This window comes from Balearica regulorum, chromosome 3 (assembly GCF_011004875.1).
Source record: "Balearica regulorum gibbericeps isolate bBalReg1 chromosome 3, bBalReg1.pri, whole genome shotgun sequence".
NCBI lineage: Eukaryota > Metazoa > Chordata > Aves > Gruiformes > Gruidae > Balearica > Balearica regulorum.
The window spans coordinates 67,407,929-67,423,370 of NC_046186.1; the positions used below are offsets into that span (position 1 = coordinate 67,407,929).

Below are 15,442 nucleotides of genomic sequence, written 5' to 3' on the forward strand. Positions count from 1 at the left end.
GGCCCTTTGGACATAGTTTAATGCCAAAATTAACTTTGTTTCTTTTTTTCTGATGGTTCTGGGAGAAAGCACCCAGAAGCCTGCATCCTAGGTCCAGCACACATCTGTGTTAAACATTATCATCTGAAAAGATGGTTGAATATAGGCAGGGAAATGTATTTTTCCTCCAATTTCATGCAAAGGAAGGCTGAAACAGCTGAACAGGCTGAAACTGCAGCTGCTGAGTTTTCCACATTGTGTGGAAAACTCAGCAGCTGCAATTAGAAAGCCCTGAATGCCCAGAGAGGTTGTGGACACCCCCCCCCCCCCCCGGCAGTGTTCAAGGCCAGGTTGGATGGGGCTTTGGGTAACCTGGTCTAGTGGAGGGTGTCCCTGCCCATGGCAGGGGGGTTGGGACTAGATGGTCTTTAAGGTCCTTTCCAACCCAAACCATTGTCTGGTTCTATGATCTTAGTGTGGGCTGTGTTGGGTGACCCTAAGTGTTGGCTCCTCGTGTTATAGATATGAGTAGATTTGCAAAAGGTTTGGGGTTTAGCAGAGGAGGGAAGTCCAGACGGGTGTCACTAGTGCAGGGTGTGCAATAGGTGACATCAGCGTCTGCCTACGCGTTTCTGCAGGCGGATTGCTGTGGGCTGTCCTGCCCTCTAGTGCCGGCAGCACCACCTCCCTCTGTCCCCTCTGCGCTGCACCTCGCACGCACACGCACACCCCGGAGCTGCAGAGCCCCAGGCCCCCCCGTGCCACTGTGGGTGCAGAGCTGCGGCCCTTACCTGCCTGCCGGGGACAGCTGCTGCTGGGGACACGGACCAGAGAACGGGCATTTGGAGGGGAAGGGTGTCAGGAGGAGCCCCCGCGGGGCGGTGGTGCAAGTGATACGGTGTTTGCCCCGGGGCTCAGCCGGGGTGGCTTCCCCAGCCTCCTCCACGCCAGCCCCCGAGGCACCCTGCCAGGGGCAAGGCCTCTGCCACACAGCCTGCGTGTCTGCTTGCATCAGCTGCCCCGAACAGGCCACAGCTACACCGTTACCCACATCCCTCTTCCCCTCCCTACTGCTGCTGCTCATGGTTTGCTGCTGCTCCAGTGACCAACAGGATGCGAGGGATCCCCTGCCCACGTCTGGGGCTGGATTCTAGTACAAGGCTATTAATGGAACACTGCCCGTGCAGTATCAAGCTTCATGGCTGTATGGCTCCATAAAAACAACCTGTTACAGCAAACTCTACCACAATACACAATGCCTGAATTGTGTCTACACATTCTGATGAAGTAAAAATGCAAGCTATACAATTCATTATTTTTAGTAATAATTTAAGAGTACATAATAATGCCACAACCTATTTAAACAGAATAATTCAACATGTCAAGTAAATTTTCTAGCAATCAAACACAAAGCAGGAGTAACAAAAATGAAAATATTCCAAGTGATCATCTTCCTCTTGTAATGTTCCAAACCCAAATATTCAAGACAGCATTTGCTTGAATCTTTTCAGGAATGATTCATGGCAGTCCTCTAGGTTATGGTAAGTCTCCTGTAAATACATGACAAAGCAATCATTCGGTAATGAGGAATCCTTAAAACTGACACAAAATGTTCCAAAAATGAGCTGAAACATTTACAATTCTCACGAATCATGTCACAAAACCTTTTTCATTCTCTAGATAAAATTAGCTTGAAGTGATTTACCTGATTTATGTGAAGTTGTGACAGGAGTCTCCATCATCATGGGGAAAAAAAAAAAGCAATACAAAATCTTGGTCCTACTGAAATTGAGGTAAACCTCCCACTGACTTCAATGCCTAAACCTGGGTTTTGTTTCAAGCCTTCAATTCCAGTCATGTCCATAAAAATAAATTCTTCTTAGAAATTTATAGACAGATGTAGTAAGCACCAACTACCTTAATTTTGTACACGTTACACATTTTGCTGGGTGCTTTGAGGAATCAATCATAAATTAAAAGACACACACACTGTGTTGAAATACTGTTAACTTAGCAAACAGAGGAGTTTACAGGGGAATATTCCAGCTTTGAAAAGCATCCATGGGTGTGTCTGTCTACAATCTGTACTATGTGACTACAGACACTCAGTTTTAACACATTCATATTACATCAAAGCACTGAGTGGATTTGTTGGTGGTTACATCTCATTACTTCTGATTTTCAGCTACCTTACAGAGAGAGGTAAATACCTGACACCGTCCAGGGGAGCTTTTCCATGTAAGCAACAGCTGCCCTGCTTATCGCTGGATGCCCTAGCCCAGGATGGAGGGAAGGCAGGGTCTGCCTGTGAAGCCCCATATACAAGTGGGGTCCAGTGAAAAGCCTGGACGTCCCTTTTGAGGGTGTGAGATGTGGAGCAGGCACTTGTCTCTTCGGGTCATTCCTGACATCCTGCCCTCAGACTGGGATCTGGCCTGCTGGGTTAGCACACATCTCCTCTGACCTGCAGAGAAGAGGTAGCACTAAGCAGCTGGACAAAGCTGGACTTTTTCCACAGGCGCAGCTAGCAAGGAAACGGTGTTGCTGCAATAGAGCGCAGACATACTTTTATGAGGGGGAACGCCCCATGTGTGGCGTTGGCCTGTGAACAGACATACGTGTGGCAGTGCGGGTGCATTTTGTCAGTCATGTCTGGTACTGTTTCCAGTGAACCAGCAGGAAAGGACGATTACAAAAAAAACTGAGCATGGACTTAGCACGTGACTCCAGCCCCTCACCAGTGCTCTGGGAGTCAGGAGGCTGAGGAGGATTTTGCACTACAGAAATTCCCAGTGGCAGATAACTCTTTGAACCTGAAAAGCTTCAGGAACAACAGCCTTCACTCTGGTACCTGCTGAGATGCCCCATCCAAGTTCGTCAGGAAAGCAGAGACTCACATGAGTGAAAAGAAACTTATCTAAGTGCCATAGCAGCTACCTTTCAAAATAGGGAAAGGAAGGAAATTCTGTTGTGAGAATGTTATCAAAGCACTTGCAAAGGTTATTAGGATGCTCTCAATGTCCTTCTAGCATGGGAACAACATTACTTTTCAACTGTAAATGTCCTAGGTCTTTGATGGATTGGATTGTGTGGAAGGGGATAGAATTTCATTGCCATCAATTGCACTAGTAACCTCTCTGGATTCTTACAGCCTGAAATCAGCAATGTCAGCATATGGAAAACACGTTTTAATGCTCTACTGTTGCTTAGGTTCATCCTTCAGCATGGCTAGGGCACAATACTTGTAAATAGATAGGAATTCGTTTCTTCTTTCAGTTAAGCCATTCATCTCCATTTACTTGATGACTTGCCTGCTTGTTAATCAGTTTCCAAATCCTCTGTTCCTGCTTGATCTGATTCTTCTAACTGGAAAGAGATGTGACGTGAAGGCCGTTCCTCAACAACAGGTTCGTCAGTCTCTTTCTTTGCGGCTGGTTGGTCAGCAGCGTCTGTCTCACCGGCCACCTGGGGTGCTGCATCTGTTGGCCTGGGCTCTTCAGCAGGTGCCTCGGTCTGATCAGACAGAGGTTTACGGCTAAATGCATCTAAGCGTTTTTCAACCACTGTACAAATCAAGGCTGAAACAGAGAAAGCCACCATTAACAAACATGGAGGAGAAAAACTATGATTTGAGATTATTTTATATATTACTGACCTATAACCTCTTAAACAGGGAAAAAACCTGAAATAACACTAAAAATGAAAGAATATTTGAATGAGAAAAACCATCCCTGCTGCTGTAGCCTAGTTCCAGCCAAATGAGCTGTTTACACTGAAAGCGGTGATTTGAAAGGGTTCACCTGGATTGGTTTCTTCATTTCCTCACAGTTGTTCCTCACCTCTGGAGCAGGTCACCCTGCCAGGAACAAGGACTAGCCAGATGGTACACAGCATGATGTTTTTGGCAGTGGGATATACTGGAATTGTGGGAGTCATCAAAAGATTTTCTCGTTCTGAAAAGCAGCTGTAAAGCACCTATTCTTTATTATTTTTGCTGCTTAGTCTTTGTAAATTTTTTATAAACATTATACCCCTTCCAATGGACACAACAAAAAAAAAAAATCAACACTCACTTTGATATACATCATTTAAATATGAAAAATAGAGGCCCACAATGAAAGAAGAGAGGTTTAACACAGAAAAGTAGGACAATGTACAGGTACTAAGAGCTTCATTGTTAATTCATGGATTGACTTTAGCAAGTAAAAGAAGGAATGGTCATCTTGGAGGACAAACATAGCTGCCTTACACTGTGGGTGCTTCCTTTGCAGTTTACAGCTCTTTTATTGGACAGTGACAAAGTAAGTCCTTTAAGTAGTGTCTTCATTCAAATAGGTTAAAAATGGATCCTTAGAGACTTTTCCTATGCTTTTGCAATAAGGGGGGGAAGAAGCCATGAACTATCTCAGCTGAGGCTGTGTCTGCCTCTGCAAAACTTGGAGAATGCAATTTGCAGTTCCTTTTGCAGAGATGATATTTACTCAATAGTGGGTGATTGGGTAGAAGCCAGAAAATACAGAGTGTAAATAGCAAAACAGAGGCTGCTGATATTACTTATTGGCCTACTCCAGGTGCTGTGTGTATCTTAGGACTGGTGCAAGACTATGATATCTGATTAAAAAAATTAAAGATTTTACAGAAATATGATAGATGTTCTCATCAATAGTGTATCCTGCAACAACATTCTCCTTGGGATGTTTATTCACTAGTGACATACAATACTTCTTTCTTAAAAGAACAGAAAAATTCCATCCCTCCTGAAGAGCTACATGAAGAAGTGACCCTTGAGTGTACATACTAGCACATATAGCATAGGATAAAATACCTAACAGACCAGCTGTAATTATCTAAATTATACCCTAACAAAGGATGCCAGTTAAACTGAAAATAAACCCAAAGGAATCAAACACAATTGTAATTCAAATCCAAAATCACAGCAGGAGGAAAAGCATAGGAATGAAAGATGTAATGCAAGTATAAAAAGTGGTTCGATCTAGAACCACCACGGTGGACAGGCATTCATTTATCAGAACTTTGTGTTTCTACACAGGTGTGTTGGTTTTGCATGGCAAGGTTTTGGTAGCGGGGGGGCTACAGGGGTGGCTTCTGTGAGAAGCTGCTAGAAGCTTCCCCTGTGTCTGATAGAGCCAATGCCAGCCGGCTCTAAGACGGACCCGCCGCTGGCCAAGGCCAAGCCAATCAGCGCCTCTGTGATAACATATTTAAGAAAGACAAAAACAGTTAGAGAGAGCTTTTGCAGCCAGAGAGAGGAGTGAGAAGATGTAAGAACATCTGCAGACACCAAGGTCAGTGAAGAAGGAGGGGGAGGAGGTGCTCCAGGCGCCGGAGCAAGATTCCCCTGCAGCCCGTGGTGAAGACCATGGTGAAGCAGGCTGTCCCCCTGCAGCCCATGGAGGGAGGATGAGGGGGTGTAGCGATTCCACCTGCAGCCCGTGGAGGACCCCACGCCGGAGCAGGTGGAGACACCTGAAGGAGGCTGTGGCCCCGTGGGAAGCCCGCGCTGGAGCAAGCTCCTGGCAGGACCTGTGGATCCGTGGAGAGAGGAGCCCACGCCAGAGCAGGTTTGCTGACAGGACTTGTGACCCCGTGGGGGACCCACGCTGGAGCAGTCTGCTCCTGAAGGTCTGCACCCCGTGGAGGAGACTCACGTTGGAGAAGGCCGTGAAGGACTGTCTCCCGTGAGAGGGAACCCACGCTGGAGCGGGGGAATGATGAGTCCTCCCCCTGAGGATGAAGAAGCGGCAGAAACACCGCGTGATGAACTGACCGTAACCCCCACTCCCCGTCCCCCTGTGCCGCTGGGGGGGGCGGAGGTTGAAGCCGGGAGTGAAGTTGGGCCCGGGAAGATGGGAGGGGTGGGGGGAGGTGTTTTTAAGATTTGGTTTTATTTCTCATTCCTCTACTCTGTTTTGCTTAATAATAAATAAGATGAATTCCCTCTCTAAGTTCGGTCTGTTTTGCTCGTGATGATAATTAGAGAATGATCTCTCCCTGTCCTTATCTCGACCCGTAAGTTTTCTTTCATTGTACCTTTTCTCCCCTGTCTAGTGAATGAGGGGAGTGACAGAGCGGCTCTGGTGGGCACCTGGCCTTCAGCCAGGGTCAACCCACCACAACAGGACAGAGTTTAGATTGTTCAGATAGTTCAACTACAGCCTCTGAAGACTAACTAATAAAAAAACCTGAATACTTAGCTTGAACTAGCCCAAAGGAAGACTGATATTTTCATGTATTTCAAAAGCAAGGACATTATTATTGACTGTTGAGGAGGTAAGCCCTTGTTTTGATGAAAAGTGTTGGTCACCTGGCTTCTCAGTCAGCCATGGCCTATGATTATCTTTCTCTTCTCCTTTCATGTAGGATGAACATATTACTCCATAGCTCAGAGAGCTTACACAAATGAGTTAAGAGACTTCTGTGGTATACACATGGCTGTAGACAGGATGGGCTTTTCTGTTGCCACTGGCACAATCAGGCACACTACAGAGAACAGCACAGCAATGATGACTAACACATGAGAAATGAAATTTTTATATAGCAGAGAAAGAAATTGGTGTTCTTTAACCATTCTGCTCCTGCCAAATGTATTGCACCTCCCAGCACCAACACATCTCAAACAGTATAAAGCCAGCAGAGAGAGGACAGTGCAGCATGACTGACATTTCAGTTATTTCAGCTGAAAATCAATTACCTAGATGTATGTAGTAGTAGTTTTCCAACATTAAAATGTTCTAATGTAGTAAAAAAAGCAAACACAAAAAGCCATGGGTACTTGGAGTTCTTGCTAAAATGACACCTCCTATCTTAACCCACAGTCACCCTTTAAATGTGGTATTTGTGATGTGATTTGAAATGTGATACTGGGGAAAAAAATCAAGACGACGAAGCAGCCCTGATTGCATTCCAGGATTTGGTAACTTACAGTCAAGCATCATCCTGCCCAGAACTTTCTTCTCTAGTGTTTCTTCCACTTCTGTCATCAGCCATGGAAGGAATTCTGTCTCAATATCTATAAGAATTTAGCAGGAAGAAAGAAAAATTTCTTTTTATTAAGGATGAATGACAGGATCTTGAGACTGTTTTTTCATTTTGTACGAGCATTAAGGGATGAACATCCTTACTGAAAGACACTTGCTTTGCAAGAGCCAGATGAAAGCTCTAAGGTGTTGTTGGGTTTCTTATCTCCTGCCTCTCTTATTGAGGCTCTACATCATTATGGCACCAGACCGGAGTCCTCTCAATTACAGGGATTTTTCAAAGGGGTCTGGCACCCTTGAAGGGCTAGCACAGATGAGATACACAGTAATGTTCTCGTGAGATGAAAATAACTATCCTGAACAAGTCAGGAGAATAACACATCCTGCCCTGCTTTCCAGAGATGTCTGGCTTCTGGTCTGCTGAAAGCATTTATTCCCTGTGACTAAAGAGCTGTTGCTTACCCATGTATTTCTCAAATCATGTTCTTTGTACACCGTGGTCGTAAAGCATGCCCTGTTTGCAAAACACAGTTTCTGCATTTGCCCTATGACTCATTCTGGACAGAATGGAACCTTTCCCAAGCTGTGGTCTGTGCACCTCTGCTGGGCCTGGGGAAGCAGGGTGCAACAACGTAGCCCATAAGAAATGCGGCTGATTCTAAAAGCTTGGAAGTCAGCAATGTACAACTCCAAAATCATTTTCAGGGCCTAATTCTAATTGACTAATTTCTCATACAGATTTCTTTGCCTGTCCTATTTAAATACATTTACTTCAGTTTGGATCTCGCTCTCTCTCTCTGCTCTACCAGTTCTAGCCACCCATTTATTTCTCTCCAAAAGCAGTTGTTCCATTGTCACACTGTCAGCTCTTGCCTATTCTTGACTACTTGTACAGATGACCAATAATGTTTGTGTTAAAAATATGAGTTTGGAAACTGTTCAGCCACAAATGTAAAGGAATAAAGTCTTATGACATTATTCTAAATAACAGGAAAATAAGCTATGTTTTATGGTTGTTCTGACCTTTATATTATTCAGTTTGCATATTAAAAAATAAATAATAAATACAAACCTCTTTCTATAGGGTCATAAAAAAATCCACTCTCACGAAGATTGTTGAAGACCGAGGGAATAAGATCGGCCAAGTAACGCTGAGCAAATGCCCGAGCTGCAATTTTCTCTGTGGTCTCTTTCTGTTTCTGCAGCATTTGCATATGCTGGAGTTTGCGACGTTCCTGTCAAGGCAATATTGCATGTAAAACTTTCAGGCCTTTAGCTGTTACTCCTTTGATCTAGACATTGAAAAATGATCACAGTGTGAGAGTCATAAATAGCAACGATAATCGAAAATATGGTATTTGTGGCCTCTAACTTTCACAAAATCTCCTCATATGAAAGAGTGCTTGAAAGCAAGCTTGTACTCAATCTACTCAGTACTAAAATCCACAAGGACTAGAGGGAAACATGCTCCTTTGGTATACCCTTTCTGATTTTGGTAAGCCCTAAAATAAGGGCCTTGCAGCTGGCGAAATGAATCTCTTCTCTGATACCTTAGTATGCATTGATCTCACAACTCTTTGCTTTATTATAGCAGATCAAGCTGATCGTTGACCTTGGAATGAGATGAAGTTAGGTCAGGATCTTCTGAACTTTTCATCTTTCCAATATTATAGCCTATTTGATGTAAGAAAAGATTTGAACTCAAATTGGTCCAGGAAAACATTTAAAAACCCAATTATAAAAGGCTGATGAATAGAGAATAATTAAGACTTGCCTTTTAGTACTAATTTATACTATTTATTTGATAGTACTAATATAGCTTAATACTTGGAGATCTTGAGAGGTATGTGTGCACATACAGTACTGCATGCCTTGGGTGTGAAAGACTAGGAGGTGTCTTGCTTACTTTCAAGCACTCCATTCATTTAGCAGTTATTCTAATGAAAAGGCTTGAATAACAGCTGCACCAGGTACAGAAGAAAATGCTGCTGGGTTTGGCCTCTTGATCGGGTGTCCAAGTACACCAGGTCACTTGAGCATGGCTGCTCCAAATAAACGCAACAGTATGGTGCTCGTGCATGAGAGCAAATGGCAGAGTGCAGCTGTATGGCACCAAAATGCTTTGAGGAATATCAAATTTGTGCCTTTTGGGCACATCCAGCTTATTTCACAGATTTTCTTTCCGTACTGGAAATGGTTTTCTCTCTTCTCATGAGCATTCTTATAAGTCCTACCTTCTCCTCTCTGTATCGCCTGTCCTGCTCTTCCAGGCGCTGTACTTCAGCAAGCTCTGCATTACGCAGCTCTGCATAAGCATGCTGACGTGCCCACAGCTGGGCCAGCTCTTCTTCCTCCATGACTTCCAGCAGAGCTTGCTCAACTGTTTTCCCAATCAACACTTCCAGGATCGGCTTGACTTCAACATCAAAGTCAAACAGCTGAGGGTGGGAGTCAGGGAAACAAAGATAAATGCCCCTTGATCACAACCACTCTTAACACCTTGGCAAGGAGAAAAGGAGGATGAACGAAGCCCTTATGCTGAAGGCAGGGCTGAAAAGTTCAGGTGGGGTCCAGTGTCAGCTAAGGCAAGAAACATGAATGTAACTGGGGGCCATGTGATGAGTGGGCACCACACACCCTACCACAGCCACTGCGACGGCTGCCAGGGAGAAGCAGAACATTCACCTGGACCCTACTTCTGTGTTCCCAACCTGTTCTCAGGCTGGACACCTTCTACGGGAGAAAGCATTTCACAACACTCTAGCTCTTACCTGAAAGCAGCAGAACCAGTGCACATGGAGTAGCACTTTCTTTAATTTTGCACTTAACCTCAAGGCAGACATTGGAGACTTTTTTTTTTTTTCATGTTCTGTGAGGATAAGTTCCTTTCTGTTTCTGCCTGAATTTTGCATAAGAAATGTTTTGAATGGAAGACATTTTCTGACAGCACTTGTAAACCTGACTTTGCTTCATACCTCTCCTTCTTCTATTTGCGTGGCTACATCTTTTCCTGTTTTGGCTGGTATGAAGAACGGAGTGGATGGTCTGTCCAAAAATGCATCTGTTTGACACTCTATATCAACCTCTATTACCCGGTCACTAATCTCTTCCAAATACAGTTCTAGGAAAAAAAAAAGCACAATGAATGCTGAAAGTTGGATTCTTTTTAACTCCAAACTATTCACTCTGCAGGGTGAATTATATCCAAAAAGTGCAATAAAATGTCTTCTATAAAGTTTTAAAAAAACAGACACCTCAACTGAAACCATCGATCAGCTTGCTGCATAGGATATCTGATGTCATCTCTGTAATTCAGGTGCACTTCTTGGAAGTGATTCCTAAAAAGGCATTTCACTTAGTAGGTTTCAAAAGTCAGAGTCTAGACCATTTCTGGCCACCTTGCAGAATAAACAGTTCTTGGTAGGGTCAATGGGATAGGACAATTTCAAAAAAAGGATAATGATTGCCTATCCACTAATGAGTAATATTGAAACCACAAATTTTTGTCCATGGTATGTGGCAAAATAGAACACTGGATCTGTTGGGTTTAAAGAATGATATTCTGCTTCTGGCCCCACTGGAAGTGGCCTTGAGGTAACCACACACCTATAACAGCATCTGCTTGATTTGAATTATAACTGTCTATCTCCTACTGCAGAGATAAATAGCCTGGCTCAAAAAATAAGGTCTGTGGAGTGCTTTAAATTATCTGCAGTAGTCAGTGGGAAGGATACAAGACCAAGACTTCCACACTAGATCGGCTCCTTCTGCATCCAACAGTATTTGAATGGTGAAAAGCCGCTGTGTGCATTGGAGGTGATTTAGGAGGTTCAGCGGGGCTGGGGCAGAGGGAATGTTGAGAAACCAAAGACTATGACTGATTAGCATGTAACACAGCTTTTTTCCCAGTTTGTAAGTCAGTCTAATCTGAAATGATTTTCAGAGGGTACAGCAATACATTACACTCACTTCATAATTACCCAACTGCCAAATTTTGTTTTTCCTACAAATCAAATTGTTTTCCCACAAATAGGGCAGTTTCCTATTCTAAACTAGGGTGTTCTCAATTTTTAATAGTAGTCTTATTCTTAGATGTGCCTGCACTCTTAAGCAAAATTTTTTTAAAAACCCAATTTTAAACATATGCCAAACTTCTCTGATAATACTGGAAAAAGAAAGAATAAATTAAGAAGTCTTGACTAGTGTTCAGGAATGTACACCGAAAACTGAAAAACAGAGCCTCTGGGAAAATGTCACTAATTAGCCAAGTTTATTAAATACAACTAAAAATAAGGAGTTATAATGGAAAGGATTAGAGAACCTCTGATTCTAGAATTCTATGATTCTAACCTTAACCCTATGTGATTCTACCAATGCAGCATCAATTTAGCAAGTGAATATAGATCAGCAAGTTTTTGTTTACAGATGAATATTTAAAAAAAAAATCAGCCTTTTACCTGTCTGCACATGAATGTGCTCTCTGCCTTCCACAGGCTCAGGTGTTCTTGGTTGCACCTGCTCTTTTGCACGCTTTCTAGCCAGTGCTCTTTTCCGTGCTTCCCTCTGCCTTTGAATCTCAAGGGGATTGGGTTGGGTAGTCTGAACAAGGGTGAAGAAGAAAAAAAAACCCCACAAAACAGAATACACTTTATACTTGAAAATGAGACTAATTTCTCTCTACAGAAAAACAAAGGTTGTTGTTTGATTTTAATGCTACAAATCTAGCATTTCAGACTTACTTTTCTGGGTCCTGACCCTAAATTTTCAGTTATCTTAAAGACTGTAGGCATGAAACTAATAAGGTATGCTAACTGCCTACAGACACATACTAATGGCATCTCACACTAAGAGCAATTAGTTGTTATTTGGAAGTGGATATTGTATACAAAATTTTGCTTTGTGAAATAAAGCCTATTAAAATGGCATGTTCTTGCTGACAAGTGAGAGTTTCTAGGTAAAGTTTTAAGAAGGTCAAATGGACTTAAGTCCACTTATATTATCAACAGAATTGTTTGCTAGATAAAAATTATAGGTTCTTTATTGCTGATGAAGCAAAAGAAACCCATATTAACTTTTAAATTCAGTACTCTATTTACGGATTGAAATGAAGGTAAGTTTTTAACTTCTTAAACAGAACACATGAAATTCATTCTAAGAAACTGCTACCGAACAACATAGAGGTATTTCCACAAAGCAGCTTTTAAAAATACAGACTGCTTTAAATTTTTATATGATCAAATTATCTATCTAGAAATATTCTCTGAAAATAAAGTATCATTAAAACATTTACTACTCTATCAGGATAAATAAAATACTTTTGCCTCCACATAAGCAGCTTTTGCATACAGCTGGACCATTTAGCTCTGCTTCTATAGTACGATAAGCCAAAGTCTACCACAAGACTTAATTTCCCAAGAGCTGCTATTGTCACTGATGACACCTTGCATATAACAGATTATGCAGTCATGACTTGTGCCTAGGCTCATTACACTAAAGAAATGGAGGGGAGGGGGGAATCAAGTACTTAATGGGGGAAAAAAAAAATCAGAACTACAGAAGTTCACGTGAAACTATGTGCTTTAAAGAAGAGCTGAAAACAGTCACATGCTAGTTTAACTGGAGAGTTATACAGTAGTTAAAATTATTAGAGGGACAGCTTTCCTGCCCTACCTATTACTTTTCAACAAAGTTGTAGCACGATCCACATACAAAAAACATACCGCAGGTATGACTTGAAGGGCGTAAGTGTTGCCACGCACCACTCTCCTGTCATACATGAGGTTGGCATAACGAACAGGTTCCTTCTCTCTGCAACATCAGGCACAGAGAGGTGTGGTTACAGAGCTGCAACCCGTATGCTAATGCCTCAACAAGCCAGAAAGACTTTGAAAGGCCAGAGGTTCGAGTTCCCCCGAAGGGTTCCCCTTTCCCCAGGAAGGGCAGCGAGGGAGCTGGGGTGAGGGAGAAGGAGCGAAGGGCAGGAGGGGCAGCGGGGCCCGTTCGGGGCGCGCAGGCCGCGGGGCTGGATGGCGCGGCCCGCCGGTCATTGGCACTCACGGCTCGGCGGCGTGCGGCAACGCTCGGTACTTCGGGCGGGCGGGCAGGGCGCGGGGCCGGCTGCAGTAGCTGTAGGGGACGGCGGGGCCCGCCGCCACCTCCGCGTCGCGGGTGGGCAGCATGGTGGGGTCCGGCCGCAGCGCAGCAGCCGGGCGGCTCGGTGAGGGAGCTGTAACGGCCGCCCGCGCCGCGGCAACCGTCTCCAGGGCAACGCGCGAGCGGGACGGGCCGTGGGGCGGCTGTGGTGGCGTCGGGTGGCGGTTAGTCCGGTTCCCTTCACGCAGGTTTCCCTACCGGGCAACAGCTGAAGCCTGAGGGAGATTTGAGGAGGACGTGCCTGCTCTCCAGGCACTGGGGAGCTTAGCGGAAAACAATTCACTGTACCAGCTAACGGGTGCTCTGTATGACAGGCAGAGCTTGTATGCACTTGGCAGAGCTGCAGGGCCCCTCCCGGGCCGAGGAAGTGAGGGAGTTTAACCGCGAGGTGGCACCGTCCTTCTTCCGCCTCTGTGCAAGCTGCTCAGGGGCCAGAAAGTTTCCGCTTAAACTGACAGTGTCTGAACCCCATCTGCAGCGCCATTGGGGATGCAAAAATTGGCCCATGGCGTGCTGGTGGCTTAAGTACTGCTGTCCTGAAAGGCAGCCCGAACAGCTGCACTCCTAATGTCGGTTTTTTCTGCACAAGTAGGGGATTTGGATACCATAAAGGTGTCGTATTGTAGCCAAAAAGATAGGCCTGTAACGAAGGCCTGCTTATATTATACATAATAAGAAAATGTAGCCAAGAAGAAAGGCCTGTAATGAAGGCCTACTTGTATTATATGTGATAAGAAACTATTCATTATTACTTTAGGTAGAAGGCTAACAATTCTTAGAATGAGCACCTGCTACACATCATGAGAAAAAGGAGGAGCTACAAGACACTTCAAGGTCCTTATGTACATACTTTGCAGAAAGGGAGGACATTAATTGCCTCCAGCAACATCCTTATCTTTCTGAGGCGTATAGCAAACAATTACCAACACTGAAATACTGAGAAACTAGGGGAAAGGTAATTTGGGCCAGGGTCCCCACGACCACCGACCCATAAGCCCCCTGCCCAAATTATACCACCTACTCAAAAGATAGAGGCGGAGAACAGAACTGAGCATGCGTTCTAGTTTGCATACTAAGCGAAGAAATATGAACCAATTATTGGAACGGGGAGTGTACCACTTTGTAATCTTTGTAACATTTGTGTATAAATATGACAAGAGAACCAGCATTAGGTGTGCCTGATTTGAGGAACTATCCTCCTGACACCCAGCGCTGCAATAAAGGAAATGCCTGCTTCTTAATGCTAAATTAGTGTTAAGGAATTTTCTTTCATTCCCGAATTTCGGTGACAGTTTTGGCGACCCAGATGGGACAAGGCTTTTGAATCTCGACGGATCCGTGGGATCATAGGACCTCCAGCCGGCACCGAGGGATTCTCGGGGAGACCCTTCGATCCCCTGGACCGAAGAGTTCTGAGCACGTTCCCTGGGACAGGTAAAAGGCATTTCTCTTACTTTTTAAATGAAATTTAAGATTTTGGGTTAGAGGCCCCCTTAGCCTTCAAGTAAGCCGTGGCGTGAGCTACGCGAGGGGCTATTGTACTGTGATTTAAGATTTTTGGGTTAGAGGCCCCCTTAGCCTTCAAGTAAGCCGTGGCGTGAGCTACGCGAGGGGCTATTGTACTGTGATTTAAGATTTTTGGGTTAGAGGCCCCCTTAGCCTTCAAGTAAGCCGTGGCGTGAGCTACGCGAGGGGCTATTGTACTGTGATTTAAGATTTTGGGTTAGAGGCCCCCTTAGCCTTCAAGTAAGCCGTGGCGTGAGCTACGCGAGGGGCTATTGTACTGTGATTTAAGATTTTTGGGTTAGAGGCCCCCTTAGCCTTCAAGTAAGCCGTGGCGTGAGCTACGCGAGGGGCTATTGTACTGTGATTTAAGATTTTTGGGTTAGAGGCCCCCTTAGCCTTCAAGTAAGCCGTGGCGTGAGCTACGCGAGGGGCTATTGTACTGTGATTTAAGATTTTTGGGTTAGAGGCCCCCTTAGCCTTCAAGTAAGCCGTGGCGTGAGCTACGCGAGGGGCTATTGTACTGTGATTTAAGATTTTTGGGTTAGAGGCCCCCTTAGCCTTCAAGTAAGCCGTGGCGTGAGCTACGCGAGGGGCTATTGTACTGTGATTTAAGATTTTGGGTTAGAGGCCCCCTTAGCCTTCAAGTAAGCCGTGGCGTGAGCTACGCGAGGGGCTATTGTACTGTGATTTAAGATTTTTGGGTTAGAGGCCCCCTTAGCCTTCAAGTAAGCCGTGGCGTGAGCTACGCGAGGGGCTATTGTACTGTGATTTAAGATTTTTGGGTTAGAGGCCCCCTTAGCCTTCAA

The 15,442-nt window shown here is 44.5% G+C and overlaps 1 protein-coding gene across 1 annotated transcript; it reads right to left on the bottom strand.

The window, feature by feature from the left end:
• Positions 1-1,246: 1,246 nt before the first annotated feature.
• RSPH3 (radial spoke head 3) lies at positions 1,247-13,430 on the bottom strand. The gene is made up of 9 exons (XM_075748299.1): positions 13,035-13,430; positions 12,698-12,785; positions 11,435-11,576; positions 9,953-10,098; positions 9,212-9,415; positions 8,050-8,212; positions 6,923-7,009; positions 3,291-3,557; positions 1,247-1,529 (listed from the first exon to the last, which is right to left on the bottom strand). Exons 1-8 carry the CDS (start codon positions 13,154-13,156, stop codon positions 3,298-3,300), a joined length of 1,212 nt encoding a protein of 403 aa, XP_075604414.1. The 5' UTR covers positions 13,157-13,430; the 3' UTR covers positions 1,247-1,529; positions 3,291-3,297.
• Positions 13,431-15,442: the final 2,012 nt, after the last annotated feature.

Coding starts and splice junctions, on each gene's coding strand:
- RSPH3 (XM_075748299.1), bottom strand. CDS start 13,156: ATGCTGCCCACCCGCGACGCGGAGGTGGCGGCGGGCCCCGCCGTCCCC. Junction 12,786..13,034: donor TTGCCGCACGCCGCCGAGCC/GTGAGTGCCAAT, acceptor CTGATGTTGCAG/AGAGAAGGAACCTGTTCGTT. Junction 9,416..9,952: donor CGCAAATAGAAGAAGGAGAG/GTATGAAGCAAA, acceptor TCCCACCCTCAG/CTGTTTGACTTTGATGTTGA.